We start from the raw sequence: 15,540 nt of genomic DNA on the forward strand, positions 1-15,540 counted from the left end.
TGAGAGCTTCTGGGCTCTCGAATCGCGAACCACACTGCATCTTGCAAGAAGCGATTGGAAAGGCTGACTGCACATGCCCGGCATCTGCTTGTAACACTCGCACTCGCACTTGCCAAGACCGAAGGGCAAAGAAGCCCCTGCGTCTTCAAACGTTTTCGTTGGCCTGCGATAGTGCGACTGTATCTGACTTATCTCCACAAACATCAGTCCATCAACTGACATTGTTCCCCGCCCAATGACAATTATCTGTACTGTGCATTGTCCGTCCCGTCTTTGATACGTTGTACATATATTGGGTCTCTCTGTCCTTGATCTTATTCTTATATTTATTGTACGGACTTCTTTGGAACATTCCTCGCTCGCTCTACCGCAAGCCGAAGCCTGCACCTCACGGGTACATTGGTACAAAGAGAACCGAGGGAAGAAACTAACCTCGACCCAGCTTCTCCGTTCTTCCCTCTTTTCCCCCAACAGAATCACGCATCGCACGTGGAGGAATGAAGTACGGACAGACTTTCCAAGAGAAATCCGTGCCACAATGGGCTCACTGTAAGTCATTCGCAATGTTTCGTCCTATCTCGAACAATTGAAATATATGACGCAGCCGACTGATTGTACCATTGTGCCACAGACAACGTCGATTACAACAGACTTAAGAACGAGATAAAGGTCAACACGACGAAGGACCAAGCTCGCGCATTAGCAATTCCCGGCCAGGCAGATACTGCCCTGGAGAGGTTCGAGGACCTGTTCTTCGACGACCTGTGCAGCGAGCATGACAGGCCCGATCTCTTCGTCAAAAGCAAGGTCGACGAGATCAATTGCCGCCTGCGTACGCCCTTGTCCCCAGGAATGCCCTTCGGTTGCTAATGCGAATCAAGAATCCTCCCAAAAGAAAATCGTCCGTCTGCTAGCACGAAGCAGTCGGGAAGGGAAGACATTCTCTCCCAAGAAGTACGCGAAACTTGACCTCGACATTGAAAGGTGCGCTAAACCCCGACTATAATCAATTAAGAGATATTGTTGACTTGTATAGATGCGGAGACGAGATAAGGTCGTTACAGAGATTCACGGATGCTCAGCGCATGGCATTTCACAAGATACTGAAGAAGTACAAGGTAAGACGGAATCTCAATTGGCAGCAACGTGGGCACGGCAGCGTCTGACAATTCATTTACAGAAATGGACTGGTTCTACATCACTGGGCGAAAGATTCAATGAGCAAGTCCTGAGCGACCCAAAAAGCTTCGTCCGGCGAGACTACCAGCCTCTCTTATCACAAGACCGCGACCTCCTCACGACCCTCCATTCCACCACTCACACCTGCGAACCTGCAAGTGCCTCCTCATCAAGACCCGCTTCGCGCCGACCTAGTACACAGATACCAATTTTACCACCCCCTCCACAAGCTTACTGGAACGAGTACGATGATGGAAGCGAGGCGGGAGAGGAATCGTACACAATATTGGTAAATCCGGAGGCTGATGATGGGTTTCCAGGCTCGGGAACTTTTGCATATGTCCTCTCAAAAGCCATAATGCCGATAGAGACGGTGAGAGGGTGGTTCAGCCCCAGCGTGTCGCCCGAGGAAAGGAGACCCCTTCTTGCAAGCGAAGGCTACTTCAACGAACAGAGCGCCGGGGATACCGATATCGACGATGAGGCATATGCTTCTTCAGGCGAATTCCCTGCAGGCTATGCCACGCATTACGCTACGTTCCCCAGTATCAACGACCAGAAGTTCTCTCGACAGCGTGAACAGCTCCTCTATCATATCATGCTTGGATGTTTCTTTGCATCGATAGTCTTGCTTGCTATCGCTGGCACACTCGTTGTTACTGGCAAGAAGAAGCTTCGGGTCGAAGTCGATGCTGCAGTCCTCGTGGGCGTGCTTGCCAGCCTTTTCTTTGGAACCCTCGCGATTGGCACGATGCTATACCGTCAACAATCTCTCAGCTGGCTTCATAGATGCCTTGTTGGCCTGACGTTCGTTGCTATCTGCGTTCTTAACGGCGTTCTGTTGGTGTTAGTCGCGGGGAATACGGGTAAGTAAAAGTCCCAAATTGCGAGCAGAGTGTTCAGAGCGTCTGGTTACAATAACGGTACATAAAAGTGCTCGTGTTGGTAATATTTTTGGGAATATAGGGGGGTCTTCTGGCTGAGGGTGGTGTCCATACGGGGCTTCTGGCGTTTATATTTGCTTCCTAGCATGGTGGGACACAACAGGAAGGTTGTGTGCAATAACGGCGAAGGGTCTTCGGTAGATTGTAACGACTTTACGCCCCTCGAAGGACATTAGGTGCCACACACTACTGTAAATAGCGTCGCTGGCTTCGTACAGCTGGCTAGCGGCATACATAAACTTTACATGCAACATCTGACGCGGCTCTTGGAATTTGACGTAGAATACGCTGTTTCAAAAATTTATCGCTAAATTAAAATGTCCCAATTTTTCTGGGAACAATCTGTACCCATTGTCCCAGGTGTACCGAGACAATGTATCTCCGGTGCTCCCCATAACGCACCTCCCTAAGATGGAAGATCTAGGAGCCAACGATCACACCTCCGTTCGGATGCAAGCTTTGCCCAGACATGAAGCTGCTATCAGCACTTGCCAAGAACACAAAGCAAGTCGCAACCTCTGACGGTTGGCCTGGTCTTCCCATGGGGCTAGTGAAGGACTTTTGCGCCTCATCATTCATCGTCGCTGGAATCAACGGAGTCCAGATAGGGCCTGGGCACACACAATTCACTCTGATCCCATGCTCAACTTGCTGGTTCGAAAGGCCGCGGGTAAAGGCTACAATTGCGCCCTTGGTGGAGGTGTAGTCGAGCAGGTCTGGTCGGCCGATGTAATGGTTGACGGAAGCACAGGTGATAATCGCGTCACCGCGCTTCATGTGGGGAAGAACATATTTCGAGAGGAAGAAAAACGGGTGGATGTTTGTATCGAACGTTTTGATCCATTGCTCCCTGTGGTTTGTTAAACTAATTCTCCACCTTGAAAAGTAGGAGAGGGGGGCCACACTCGCTCAACTCAGCAATCGTATTCTGCATCATCTGGAACCCGTGATTCAGCACCAGAATGTTGATCCGCCCCATTGCCTCGAGGGCCTTCTCAACTACATTCTTGCAAGCTTGGTGGCTTCTCAAATCTGCTTGGATGAGGTGGGTCTGGCCGCCTTTCTCTCGGACAAGGTCCTGTGTCTTCTCGGCGTCCTTTTGTTCTTCGGGCGTGTAGACGATGGTTGAATCAGCACCTTCCATGGCGTAGAGGATAGCTATGGCACGTCCAATTCCAGAGTCGCCGCCGGTGATCAGTGCTTTCCTTCCTGCGAGCTTGCCAGCTGCTTTGTAGAGCTGGTAGCCTCCTTCGTCGGTTGGGAGCTGGTCATTGACAGGGTCTTGCCCGGCCATTTGATGCTGTTTGCCTGGGGCTGACTGGTGGGAGACGGGGACTTCATAGCCTAAGTTGAAAAGTTAGAGTCCTAAAAAAACTGTAACAAACTCAATGCTTGAGGTGAAAATATCCTTCACGTTGTGGGACAATTCAAACATACCCTTCTCAAACTGAGACTGAGACTGTGAGTCCTTGCCAGTAGCCGACTTTAGCGTATTCTTAATTGAATCCATTTTGCGAAATTGAATTTCTGGTAGTTGGATAAAGATGAAGGTGAAAGGAAAGGATTTGAAGAAATTTAAAGCTGGTCAGGGGAAGAGAATCCTCAACCAGCCCACGCACCACTTCATCTGCTGTGCATGGCAAACGACGTAAGTGAAATTCAATTGAAGACGTCAGCTATTGTGAGGACACTTCGCTCCGGCAGAGAAACATAATAAGAAGATTGGCTCATCGATGGAGGGGTCCATGGAGGGGTGCAGTTTGTCTGATAGGTTGCTAAGGGGGGACCTGTGGGTCGTGATTGTTCCGTTGAAATCTCAACGTCATGTTCTGCGGCCGCGCGACTTTCGCCTGTGACCCCTTTTCCAGCTCGGCTAAGCTTCACCCTCCCTTTCCTCGAAGTTCAAAAGCATCTTCATAGGCTTCATCTGCTGTAAGCCATGCCACCAGCTTCAAGTTGTTCTAAAACTATCAGAGGGTTCGTCTGCGGTCGTATCTTCTTGTTTTGCAAGTGCCAGCTCGAGACACTACTTCCACTAACGTCCTGACTCATATTTCCACAAGTCAAGGCGGGATGGAGCAAATAATAGAAAAGTGCAATTCTTTGCTTATTGTATTCGTCTGTCTTTCGCACGAGGTATCGGATCGATTCTCTGTTACTGTCAGTGAAGGCCATCTCAAAGTTGGTCCCATGATAATCAAGGCACCAGAGCCTCCTCAACCCAAAAATTACCAATACATTGCGCACAATTTTCTCTGTACAAGCACTCTCTACTTCCTCATAATGACTTGCTCAACACTGGTTAAAATGTTCAATCTTATTCCACAAGTAGTAGAGCAAAGAGTATTGTGTGTTTACGCTACCAATTTCGATCTCGACTAATAGTCCGGTCATTTAATTGCTTCTCAGAAGGACTTCCTTCAAGCTTCTACCATCTCAAATATAATCAATCCAACACGACACAACATCGAGACACCTTTTAACTACATTCGACCCCCTTTCAGGTCAATCGATTCCCGTCCAGCACTTATAATTCTTGCCAGAACGACATTGTCTAGTATGTGATATCAAATTCCCAGCCTATTTCAAGCGAACAATTATCGCAGACTAGATCGTATAGTATTTATCTCTCAATATTTCAAACTCCACCAGCCCACACGTGGCACGCGCGAACGGTGGTGTCCTATGTCGAGATGGCTTTGTGGATCCTAGGTTATCGTATCACCTCAATCCTGCGATACTTTCTCGTTGTTTGCCCGACGATACCACTATATTGTCTGGACTGGATCTTTATTGACGACCAAGCAAGCCCAGCAATGCGAGGTGTTGCAAGCGTATTAGGAATGTTGGTGTTCGCTGTTCTTGGTTGTATTGGGATTGGGTGACACCTTTGAGTTGGCGTGGGAAATATCACCTAGTGACCTCCCAAGATGAGTTTGGAGCCTTGAATTCCTTTAACTTGGTATCCGAGGTGAGGAGATTTTATGGCGGAAGAGAAAAATCATTTCTAGGAGGTTTGGAGGTCTGTTGGTGGTTTCAATAATAGCAAGAATGGCTTGCTGTGTCGAGCTAGAATGACAAGAACCTCGAATTAATCTACTCTAGCACTTCCGATACATCACAAGTCACCTCTATCTGCACGAAATCGGACGAAAGGTCTCTCACTTGTTGCAGCACGATGATTGCAAGATCAAAAAGGGGATATATCACGTGCCTTTCTGAGTGATTTCTTGTGGTTGGAAAATATCTCGATAACGTATTTCTCATGTCTTTTAAGTCATCAAGAAAGATTTCTAACTCTTTAATCTCTTTAGGACTTGCAAGAATGTTTGATTCTGTTTCGATCACGACTCTTCACCGAAGACAAACACGAAGACCTCGATGACGTAGCTTACAAACGTCATTCTCGCTTAATTAATTGATCTTTTCGGCTTTACTTTCTGGACTTCGACCACCACAACAGCCAAGATCGGCACATTTAAGACTTCGATTCAAGCCTCAATTAGACCTGCCCTTCCAGCCACAGGAGTCTCACCATTAGCTGTGGCTCATCGGGAAGTTCCCCGAACGCACCAATAGCAAGTTTTGGTGGAGCCTTTCCTCCGTCAGCCAAGCCTCATGCCATGCTTCAGCCTGCTTTTCGCAAACCTTCTCCCAGGACCATACACCATCCCTCCAAGCCTGCTTCTAACGCGTGATTTTCTCCGACCCAAACATGCCACACCCATTGGCGAGAAAGCTGTATCACCCCCAATATGACGTCCAATGACCAGGATCGCAGCCCTCCTGGCTGATCAACCCCAGTTCAGGGTCCAAGCCCCTCCGGATCGAGATATTGAAATGATGCGTCGCCTCGTCATATCGCCCTCTCGAGACCACTCAGCACTCGATATCAAGTTTTGAGGCGTTCCATCTCCCTATCAACCTATACAAAGCAAAGCAGGCCACTGCCTGCCCACCCTCCATCGAAAGATCTATAACTACTGCCATGAGCACCTCTCTTCCACAAATCCTTTTACCACCAAGAACACTATCCTCATTCATAGCCTTACATCAAACAATAACAATAACACCAACAATAACTTCAAGTTCATCAACCTCACTACACTCAACCAACTCAAGCCCTTCACACAACCAATACCTCAAAATGCCTTTCAGAAGCAGCCGCCGCAGCAACATGGTCGAGACCAGGACTACCAAGCCGACCCTCATGACCCGCTTGAGAGGCCGCAACGCAAAGACACAAACCGTCAAGACGACGACCACCGTCGAGCCCCGCACAACAGCAGCACATCACCACACCACCGGTGCCAACACCAGAACCACCCGATCATCGAGATGGGGACGTAACACTCGACGCAACGAACCTATTGTCCATCACAGACGACATGCAAGTGTTGGAGACAAGATCAGCGGTGCGATGATGAAGCTCAAGGGAAGCTTGACCCGCAGACCTGGTGTCAAGGTATGCTCTCCACTCCTGATGAGCAAGCAGTTAATATGCTGATGAATACGTCTAGGCTGCTGGAACAAGGAGAATGCACGGAACTGATGGGCGAGGAAGCCGCCGTGTTTATTAAACACTCCACACTGTTATTATTTTATGATATGATTTTTAGAGATACCCACGACGAGAATGATTTGGAATTCAGCCTGATTGGGATTTTGTATTTGTACTGCATCAGCTAGCTACCACTTTTACAAAAAACAATCTCAAGCTCAAGCTATGTCCTGATTCATTCAGTGTTTTGGACTTTCTGTATGACTGTGATGTGCATGCAACATGCTGAACGTCCAACAAAGAGAAAAGGAGAAATGCACCGCCACCAGAAGGTAACGAAGCTATGATCGCTATCTTTACAAAGATTGTACATGATCTTCCAGCAAGCCCTACAAAAGACATCAAACCATTCCCTCTTTCGTGTTCTTCTCGACTTGTAAGTTTTCGAATTAAGGTTTTCTTCCGCTAATGATGTAGTGCGTCTTGTCCCACTGAAGTTCATCCACATCCATGCTCTCATCCCTGATGTTGTTTTGACTGAAGTCCTGGCTGTGTTGACGACGATAGCCTCGGGTTTCGGTTGCTGGCTTACGCATCGCAGACTTCAAACTCTTTGCTGCTCCGAGGTTTGGCATTGATCCTGCTGTCCGTGGTAACTCTTGCGTAGAAAAAACCACCTTTCCATGCATATGACCCTTTCTCGCCTTTACCTTCCCATTTATATCTTTGGCTGACAGTGCACCACCTGCCACTGAATTGACGACGGAAACTTCCTTGTCTTCACCAGAGTTCATCACTTGTAATGCCATCTGTGCAAGGAGGTCTCTTGGCGGCGACGGATGCTTCTTGGATCGCTTCGATGACGAAGCTACTTTCTGTGACATCTTGCGTTTGGGGGTATCTTCTTCCGTGGAGACTGCGACGCCGATCTGCTCAACATCGATATCCATATCAGACGAGTGGACACCATGAGAAGAGTCTGGGTGAGAGTCAAAGAATGATCGAGAACCAGCATGGACTTTTGTCAAGGTCTTCCTAGCGTCTTCGAACGAAGGTTCACGTCGGAGACGAGGGGTAGATTGACCTTGCGGGCTAGACGAAGGCAAAGCATCTAAATCTCCTAGGTAGTTGTTCTGCTCTAGCAACCGTGACCGGGTATTCTTGGGAGTATGGCTGGGAAGGGCTGGGATAGTTAGAACGTGTTCAGCAAAGTGAGGAACGATCTCATATGGGGAGAACATACTTGACTCTGGAGCGATTTCAGAGCTTTGATCAACATCCATGTCCTCCCCGACTTGACTCCCAGAGCTGGTCTGAGTTGGTGCTACGCCGCTGGAATGAGGGGTTTCGAGGAATGAGTCTTCGCTTGTCTGGTCGCTATAAAGGTTCTTCAAGGACTTTCCGTGGTCAGGGACAGGCTTGCGCTTGATGCCTCTATGACCCGTGAGTCTGTATTCTTCGGGCTTTATCGACTCTTTGCCTGCATCAATTAGTACATGATGTGAAAGGCGGGGTAGCCCTCTCGCCTTTATTTAGTCCGGCGTCCATTGGGCCCATCTCATCACATTCATCTGGCTCGCCGGGGAAAGGATCAAGAAGTCCCCGAGTCATACCAGAATCATGACGGCTTCTTGAATTGCTACCTTGGAGGGCATTCTTCATCTTTGCAAAGACTTTGCTCCCCTTGAATCCCTTTTCTTTTGTTGGTACATAAGGCCCGTGGAGCAAGGTTTGGTCGGTATCGTTCGGAGCTCGAGGCGTTGGCCGCATTGATTCTGGAACAGTGCCCTTCTCAACATCAGTTGCAATGTGAGTGACATGCCTGAAGTTGCTGGGACCTGAGATCTTTAGACTGCCTTTTGTGGAGCCCTTCAGATTGCTAGTCGCCGTCTGCATTGCTTCCGCAATTGAATCCTCATCTGCATATTTTGTGGGAGTTGGGATGTCAATAGTTTCCGCAGGCTTAGGGTGTACAATCGACTTTCTTACAGCCTGGTTTCCTCCCTGGATCTTTCTGTGGCTGGTGTTTGGTTGAATGGATTTCCTCTTCCATGATTTTGGTGGGATTGGTGGTGGAGAGCTCTGGGAGGGTTCAGTTGGTGGAGCTGATGTGTTGTTAACTTCGTCGTTGTGGAAGTACTCTCTATTGGCACTGCCATCAGCTGTAACAACAGGAGCATTCATCATTGACCAAGCACGGTCACCGCTCCATTTAAAGTCTGGAAGTTGCGGGAGCGATTTGCCCTTGTCGGACTGGGCGAATTGGGCAAGATTAGAGTATGTCTTGTTTCGTGGAAGTTGTGACGGACGTCTGCCAGGAGCCGGGTGCGGTTCGTCGGTTGTATCGTCAAGTAGCTTACTCGCCATTGTTCTCTCTCCAATACTGTACTCAAGATCCTCTTCGCCTTGGGGCTCGGAGAAGAGTGGGATCTGCATAAGTGACTCTGTTGGAGAAAGAAGCATTAGCACATGAAAAAGTATAAAGCAATTGGGTCTGCTACGAGGTCTTAAATGGCTAGGCAATCAAGTTGTCGTGTAAAGGAAGATCGAGGCAGTGGGTAGTCGACCGAGTCCGAACATCTGCAGAGAAAGAAAGGAGAAAGGGAAGGCAGAGACTGTGGCCTGGCGTCCGATATGTCAACAGTATTGAGAGATCTACTGACCTTTTTGCTTCGATTTGTCCTTGCCCTTGAAGCTCACGTCTCTGAGGCTAGAGAGCGAGGGGAGAAGGGAGCGTTTCTTTTTCCCGTACGTAGCCATCTTGAGGAGGCACCCGGAAATGGCACCCCAAAACGATGATCAATGGACTTGAACGAGCAGAAGCCCAATGGACTGCGCTGACTTAGATGGCAGGAGCCAAGTGATGCGGAAGAAGGTGGAAGCTCGAGTAGATGAGGAAGTCGCACAGAAGAAGAGGAAATGGGAGAAAGCGTGCCTGCACGTGCGGTTAACGTGACAAGAACGAATGGTCACATGCTCGGCTCCCCGAGTCGAACGTTGGCACAATTTGGACAAGGCTGTACTATCAAGGTAGTGTTATCAGTAGCAATGAAAATTCACCTGCAAAGCCTGGAATGTCACTTGGAGTGAAGCCTGCCTCCGATCTGAAAACCCTTACGGATGGTAAGGAGGTCAGGTCTCTGCACACATGTTGACCTTTTCTGAAAGCATTGTGCCCTTGTGTTCTCTAAGGTGCACCCCTTTAAGTAGAGATAAGGCCTAGAGATTCGCAGAATATGCAGTAACTTGAGATGACAGTATTGAAAGAAAATTTAAAAGGAAATAAGTAAGTACTGCGAAGATGCTGCCAGTAATGGGAGATTGATTGGACTCTCCCATGAGCTCTACAGTAGATAATACGCATATGTTATGGGACAGCGACAAGCGCATCTCCAAGCCTGAAGTAATCCTCTCTCGATAATTATTGAACTAACAAGCAGGGAAGTGCCGCTACAGGACAGAAATAAAAAAGCAAAAGCTCGCTCTCCCTGTTCAAGTGAGAGCATATAAACTAGAATTATATATCCACGCCTTTGGAGTCAACGTCAACAAGGGAAGAAAGTATAACTTGAATGCCGGAGAGTAGCAAGACATGAGTTATATTTCAGCAGCTCTCCTCGGCCTCTTGCGATCACAAGGGAAGTGGTGATCGAATTCCCTGCGAATCGGCTTCTACATAATGTTAACTTGCTTCCATTCTCTACATCTACATTGAATAGTTCCGTAACTTATCTCGTTTCTACACTGTCCGAAATCCAGAAGCTGTTCGCGCAATTGAGGCTTCGTGGTTGCAAAATCAGGGTGCGGTGAAGTCTCTCGTCGTCGAGACCGGACTCGCTGGAGACTTGGTCATCACAATTTTTGACGCTATGATTGGCCCTCTAAACCCTGTTGCGGGTCAAGTTGTAGGGGTGGTTGGGCGAGGGGCGAGAACGGATAAAAATATTCGACACATTCATCCAAAGCACTTGATATATCGTGCAATTGAAGCAACCTGTCCGCTGAGAACTTCTTGAGGCTTCGAAGAAAGTGCCATCCAATTCGTTAGTCTCTCTCGAATTGACCCTTTTTTCTGCCGTCCAACCACAGCCGGCTGATTCACGATCCCGAGGTCTGACCGAAGAAGTTCAACCCGCCTCCTCGGTGAGAACAGCATCCGCCGCCACCTCGTCGAGGTTTCGACCCTCCCACTTCCCAGTCGCCCATCCAAGTCAAATAAATATTGACACCTAATCCTCCCTCAAACTACCAATCCTCCCTGGATAATCATGTCATTTTCCAGTTTGGTCCAGGACATCTCATTTCGGGACACTACCCCCAGTGCGGCCAGTGAGCAACGGCGGCAAATGGCGAGAGGTTCTTCTTCTGCTTCGACCATAGACGACCATAGATCCCAGATGTCAAGGGCAAGGTCCTATGCGAGCACATCTGCTACGAGCGTCAGCATATCTGGGGATATTGCAAGCCAGCTTCATGGAGGGTATTCCCATCCGCTTGCCAGAACTTGGCAAGCCGAACGTCAATTGACCAAGGTGAGTGATAGATGTGGGAATTGACATGGGATATGCATATATTAACTGTCCCTGTAGTCAATGCTAATTCTCCCACTTTTCATTACCGACAACGACGATGAAGAAACGCTCATCCCATCTCTCCCAGGCCAATACCGCCGCGGCATCAACAAAGTCGTTCCTTTCCTCGAACCTCTCATCCGAAAAGGCCTCCGCTCTGTCATACTATTCGGTGTCCCACTTGGTCAAGGCGTAAAGGATGCTCTTGGGACAGCCGCCGACGATCCAAAGGGCCCTGTCATGTCCACAATCCGTCTCTTGCGCCAACGCTTCCCACAACTCTTCCTCGTCGCCGACGTCTGTCTCTGCGAATACACGTCTCACGGTCACTGCGGTATTCTACGTGATGATGGTGGGCTCAACAATGAGCTTTCAGTCGATCGAATCTCTGATGTCGCTATTGCGTATGCGCAAGCAGGATGCCATTGCGTTGCACCTTCTGACATGAACGATGGCCGAATCAGAGCGATCAAGCTCAAGCTGATCGAAGCTGGAATTTCACACAAGACTGTTCTCATGTCGTATGCTGCGAAATTCTCGGGCTGCTTGTATGGACCATTTCGTGACGCTGCTGGCTCAGTTCCTTCATTTGGAGACCGAAAATGCTACCAGCTGCCACCAGGAGGACGAGGTCTTGCTCGCAGAGCCATTGAAAGAGATATTGCCGAAGGTGCCGACATCATCATGGTCAAGCCTGCCAGTCAATTTTTAGATATTATCAGTGACGCTAAGGATATTGGACGAAATATGCCAGTTGCGGCATACCAAGTCAGTGGCGAATTTGCCATGATTCATGCAGGAGCGAAGGCGGGTGTGTTTGACTTGAAAACAATGGCATTTGAGGCCACAGAGGGTATCTTGAGGGCCGGTGCTACTATTGTGGTTTCCTATTTTACCGCCGATTTCTTGGACTGGCTTGAATCGTAGGACGCATGTATTCTTGAGCCTTTTCCCTTCGAGTTTGGCGCATGGGTTTTTGGAGTGCGTAGATAAAAATATCTTGGGAATACCAATGGTTGCGAAAGTCTCATTGTATTAGTTTGTGCTTGATTGTAGTGAACCTATAGATCTCTTCGGGACTTACTAAACTGGTGGCTTAGGAAATCAATAAGATGCGAGAATTCTTTGCTAAATAAAATGGCTTGTAGTGTTCGAATGTATTTCCTAAAGTGGGTAAATGATAATGTTTTCTCGTTCTATACACATTGGAAATTGGGTCTGGACGTGAATAGCCTGCTTCACACCGAGCAGAATCTTTCTCCGGGGAGAATAAGTTGAAAGCTCAAGCTTTTGTAACAAAATGTTGAGCAGATGTGTTGAATGAATGGGTGCTCAATATAGCTGATTGTCAGGCAGATTTAGATAAACCGAAGTCCCTAGGTAACTCATCCCTTTCTTTCAAGCAGCTCAAGAGATCACGGCCCCGAATCTACCCCTGTTCCCCGAACTCGCCCATCCTTGGGGGGCGGGGCTTTTCGGGGAACTAGCTACAGCACTGGTAGTTTACCGAGGCGGTTAAAAGGGTCTCGGAGCTAAGGACATCTGACAGCCTTGCCGGCTTGCATGACAACCTCAAAACTCGAAATACCACCAACATCGAAACCGCAGACTTGTTGAGCGTGCTCAATCAACTCCGGCTAGCGCCGCCCAGGACGGCAGCTTCTGAAAATGAAGCCTCTTCTGGCTGGTTTTCCAAAGGCGAGCAGCACTGCTCTGCGATTACCACTCGTGCAGGACACAGTCACTTTCAATTGCTGTCGAAGAAAGGCGCTGTTTTCCAGGCTTCGACAGCAGAAACGCTATGCATCAAGTAATACATCACGGACTCGAACAGCTCTTTTCTTTCCTGGTAAGAAATTGCTACATTTATTGGGTATGAGTCACTATCTCGAGATCTCTAATTGACGCATTACCCAGGCCAAGGCGTACAGAAAGTAGGAATGCTCACACCATGGCTCGAAGCTTTCCCCTCAACAGCCAAACCACTCGTCGAAGAAATTGATCATCTGCTGGGCTTTAAGCTCTCCAAGATCATCGAAGAAGGACCCAACTCGACACTCACAGCAACCGAAAATGCCCAGCCGGCAATTATGGCATCCTCCCTCCTGATCCTCCGAATATTAGAAGAAGAGTTTGGCTTCAAGCCAGCGGAGAGAGTGGACATCACACTAGGCCATTCTCTAGGAGAGTTTGCAGCATTGGTGGCAGGAGGTTATGTTCATTTCGAGGACAGCCTATACTTGGTGAGGCGGAGAGCAGAGGTCATGGCCGAATGCTCGCGGCGAGCATGCGCTGAACATGGCGGCGAATATGGCATGGTAGCTCTTGTCACCGAGCCAGACCATCTCAAGCCATTGATCGAGGCAATTCATGAGTTCTTAGGCCACCACAGCGCAGGCTCGAAATCAGAAAGCGCTGAGGACGTCCCACCCATTCAACAAGTTCTGATTGCAAATATCAACAGCAAGAATCAGATTGTTCTGAGTGGGAATATTGAGAGGATTAAAACGCTCCTGACGCATGTAAGACAATTTGGAGGGCATGATCCGAGGGCGGTCAGGTTGAAGAGCGATAGCCCTTTTCACAGTCCGTTGATGATCCCGGCAAAAAAGGCTATGCAGAGGATGCTGGAAGGGAAGAGTCGGGTGAAGGGGAGAGAGAATGAAGATTTGATCACGTTTCCGGGGATCATGCCTTGTGTGAGTAATGTCAGCGCGAGGCCATTTACGAGTAAGGACGACTTAAAGGATTTGTGGGCTCGATCTTGCGTGGAGACTGTGAGATGGTGGGATAGTATTAAATACTTGGATCAAGAATTGAAGATTCGGCGGTGGATTGGCATTGGGCCTGGGAAGGTGGGCCGGAATCTAGTTGGCAAAGAGGTAGGGATGAGGGGCAGAGATGTGGTGAAGGGTGGTGGTGTTTGGGGAATCAGTGATCCTAAAGAGATCGAAGAGTTCTTGAAGGCACTGGATGAGACGGAAACCTCGAGTGATGAAGAATAATAGGAATGTAAGATTTTGGACGTGTTGCACAGAGGTTGCAGGCACAGTAATTTTATGAGAAGTGGACTGAGAGAGACGGACGACAATATGATGATGGATAACTCATTACTGTATTAAACATAAGAATTGGATCGTTGAACATAGGTGTATATGTCCCTTTCAAGCGATTGAACGAGAGGCACCAGGCTGAGAGACTGGACTTTTTGTTAAAATTGCAGATGTTTTACAGGATTAAATTATGAATATTACTTAGATTTGAGTAGGCTTTCATGGATTTGATACTGTTTTCAAACAAAAACATTCTCTTGTTTTGTGCCCGAAATCTGGTTTCTATCCTAGACACATATTCTTCCAACTTTCAGCCTCGTCTCGTCAGCCTTCAACCAAATCTCGGCTGTGACATTCAACATCACAACTTTACACCACATACCAATAATGACAGCAATACCCTCCATAGCCTGCCTAGGTGTAATAGGCAAAAACGTAACCACTGCCACTCTCTACCCCGCATCTTGTCTAGTTAAATCACTGACAAACAACAACAGAACAACCCCCTCCATGTGACACTCTTCCCTTCCGCGCCCCTCAACGCCCCTCTCCGAACACCACTCCAATTCTCGCTCCTCCTAGCCAGCACCCTCGACATCTTCGAATCGCGCTCCAAATCCAACGCTTCCTCTGGCGGCGGCCTCTCGGGCGATTTCGGCCTCTTGCACGCAATCGATGAGCGCCTTGCTGCGTATGGCTTTGAGACGAATACTGGGGTTAAGTTTGTGGTTGTTGTGGATATGAGGGGGAGGATTGTGGGTGAGAGTGGAGGTGCAAAGGGAGGGCCGAGTGTGGGGTTGAGGGAGGGAGAGATGAAGTTGGTGAGTTGGGGCTGCTTCTGCCTCTGGCTTCTGGTTGAGAGAGGGGGGAGAAATGCTGATTGGCTTTTTTGCTGGTAGGTGTTTAGAGCTATGCAAGCGGCGTATGTGACATTATTGCAGAACCCTTTCTATGAGCCGGATGAGCATAGTCCGCCCACTGGGCGGGGCGGGAAGAAGATTACTAGTCGCAGGTTTGTGGAGGATATGAAGCGCATAGGGGAGTCTTGGGTTCCTGGGGTGGGGAGCTCGTAATTGTGAAGGTGGTAATGGGGAATGTTGCATTAATGGCGTTGGTTGTCGTGGGTAATGTTTGGACTTGGGTTTGCATTTTCATGGTGTCAATTCCAGACTTTTCCAAATTTCAAGTATTTTGCATTGTTCGATGCGAAGCTGGACATCTAAGCAATGCTTGATGGAGCACCCAAAGACTGAAGAGTCCCGCTGTTGCGTTTGGAGTTAGACATTTCACAT

General features: G+C 48.5%; 8 protein-coding genes across 8 annotated transcripts; 5 read left to right on the forward strand and 3 right to left on the reverse strand.

Moving 5' to 3' along the window:
* The first annotated feature begins 334 nt into the window (after positions 1-334).
* Positions 335-2,412, forward strand: K444DRAFT_615398 (uncharacterized protein). Its single transcript, XM_024880722.1, has 5 exons — positions 335-549; positions 632-832; positions 882-984; positions 1,037-1,118; positions 1,181-2,412. Exons 1-5 carry the CDS (start codon positions 498-500, stop codon positions 2,051-2,053), a joined length of 1,311 nt encoding a protein of 436 aa, XP_024733853.1. The 5' UTR covers positions 335-497; the 3' UTR covers positions 2,054-2,412.
* K444DRAFT_615399 (NAD(P)-binding protein) lies at positions 2,410-3,508 on the reverse strand. Its single transcript, XM_024880723.1, has 2 exons — positions 3,029-3,508; positions 2,410-2,973 (listed from the first exon to the last, which is right to left on the reverse strand). The coding sequence occupies exons 1-2, from the start codon at positions 3,415-3,417 to the stop codon at positions 2,544-2,546; spliced, it is 819 nt and encodes a 272-aa protein (XP_024733854.1). The 5' UTR covers positions 3,418-3,508; the 3' UTR covers positions 2,410-2,543.
* A 2,762-nt stretch (positions 3,509-6,270) lies between these two features.
* On the forward strand, positions 6,271-6,703 carry K444DRAFT_535006 (uncharacterized protein; the record flags this gene model as incomplete). The annotated part of the gene is made up of 2 exons (XM_024875254.1): positions 6,271-6,588; positions 6,644-6,703. 2 exons carry the CDS (start codon positions 6,271-6,273, stop codon positions 6,701-6,703), a joined length of 378 nt encoding a protein of 125 aa, XP_024733855.1.
* An 837-nt stretch (positions 6,704-7,540) lies between these two features.
* Positions 7,541-8,104, reverse strand: K444DRAFT_665417 (uncharacterized protein; the record flags this gene model as incomplete). The annotated part of the gene is made up of 2 exons (XM_024887067.1): positions 7,868-8,104; positions 7,541-7,807 (listed from the first exon to the last, which is right to left on the reverse strand). Coding segments are annotated over exons 1-2 (306 nt in total), but the record flags the coding sequence as incomplete, so codon positions are not given.
* Positions 8,009-9,729, reverse strand: K444DRAFT_40572 (uncharacterized protein). Its single transcript, XM_024872559.1, has 2 exons — positions 9,288-9,729; positions 8,009-9,068 (listed from the first exon to the last, which is right to left on the reverse strand). Exons 1-2 carry the CDS (start codon positions 9,382-9,384, stop codon positions 8,110-8,112), a joined length of 1,056 nt encoding a protein of 351 aa, XP_024733857.1. The 5' UTR covers positions 9,385-9,729; the 3' UTR covers positions 8,009-8,109.
* An 861-nt stretch (positions 9,730-10,590) lies between these two features.
* Positions 10,591-12,354, forward strand: K444DRAFT_665418 (delta-aminolevulinic acid dehydratase). The gene is made up of 3 exons (XM_024887068.1): positions 10,591-11,156; positions 11,214-12,221; positions 12,280-12,354. The coding sequence occupies exons 1-2, from the start codon at positions 10,893-10,895 to the stop codon at positions 12,120-12,122; spliced, it is 1,173 nt and encodes a 390-aa protein (XP_024733858.1). The 5' UTR covers positions 10,591-10,892; the 3' UTR covers positions 12,123-12,221; positions 12,280-12,354.
* Positions 12,355-12,761: 407 nt separating this feature from the next.
* K444DRAFT_593646 (malonyl CoA-acyl carrier protein-like protein transacylase) lies at positions 12,762-14,425 on the forward strand. Its single transcript, XM_024878316.1, has 2 exons — positions 12,762-13,044; positions 13,113-14,425. Exons 1-2 carry the CDS (start codon positions 12,864-12,866, stop codon positions 14,198-14,200), a joined length of 1,269 nt encoding a protein of 422 aa, XP_024733859.1. The 5' UTR covers positions 12,762-12,863; the 3' UTR covers positions 14,201-14,425.
* Positions 14,426-14,635: 210 nt separating this feature from the next.
* K444DRAFT_534788 (Sedlin) lies at positions 14,636-15,321 on the forward strand (the record flags this gene model as incomplete). The annotated part of the gene is made up of 3 exons (XM_024875237.1): positions 14,636-14,683; positions 14,746-15,069; positions 15,148-15,321. 3 exons carry the CDS (start codon positions 14,636-14,638, stop codon positions 15,319-15,321), a joined length of 546 nt encoding a protein of 181 aa, XP_024733860.1.
* Positions 15,322-15,540: the final 219 nt, after the last annotated feature.

This window comes from Hyaloscypha bicolor, assembly GCF_002865645.1.
Source record: "Hyaloscypha bicolor E unplaced genomic scaffold K444scaffold_117, whole genome shotgun sequence".
NCBI classification, from domain to species: Eukaryota; Fungi; Ascomycota; class Leotiomycetes; order Helotiales; family Hyaloscyphaceae; genus Hyaloscypha; species Hyaloscypha bicolor.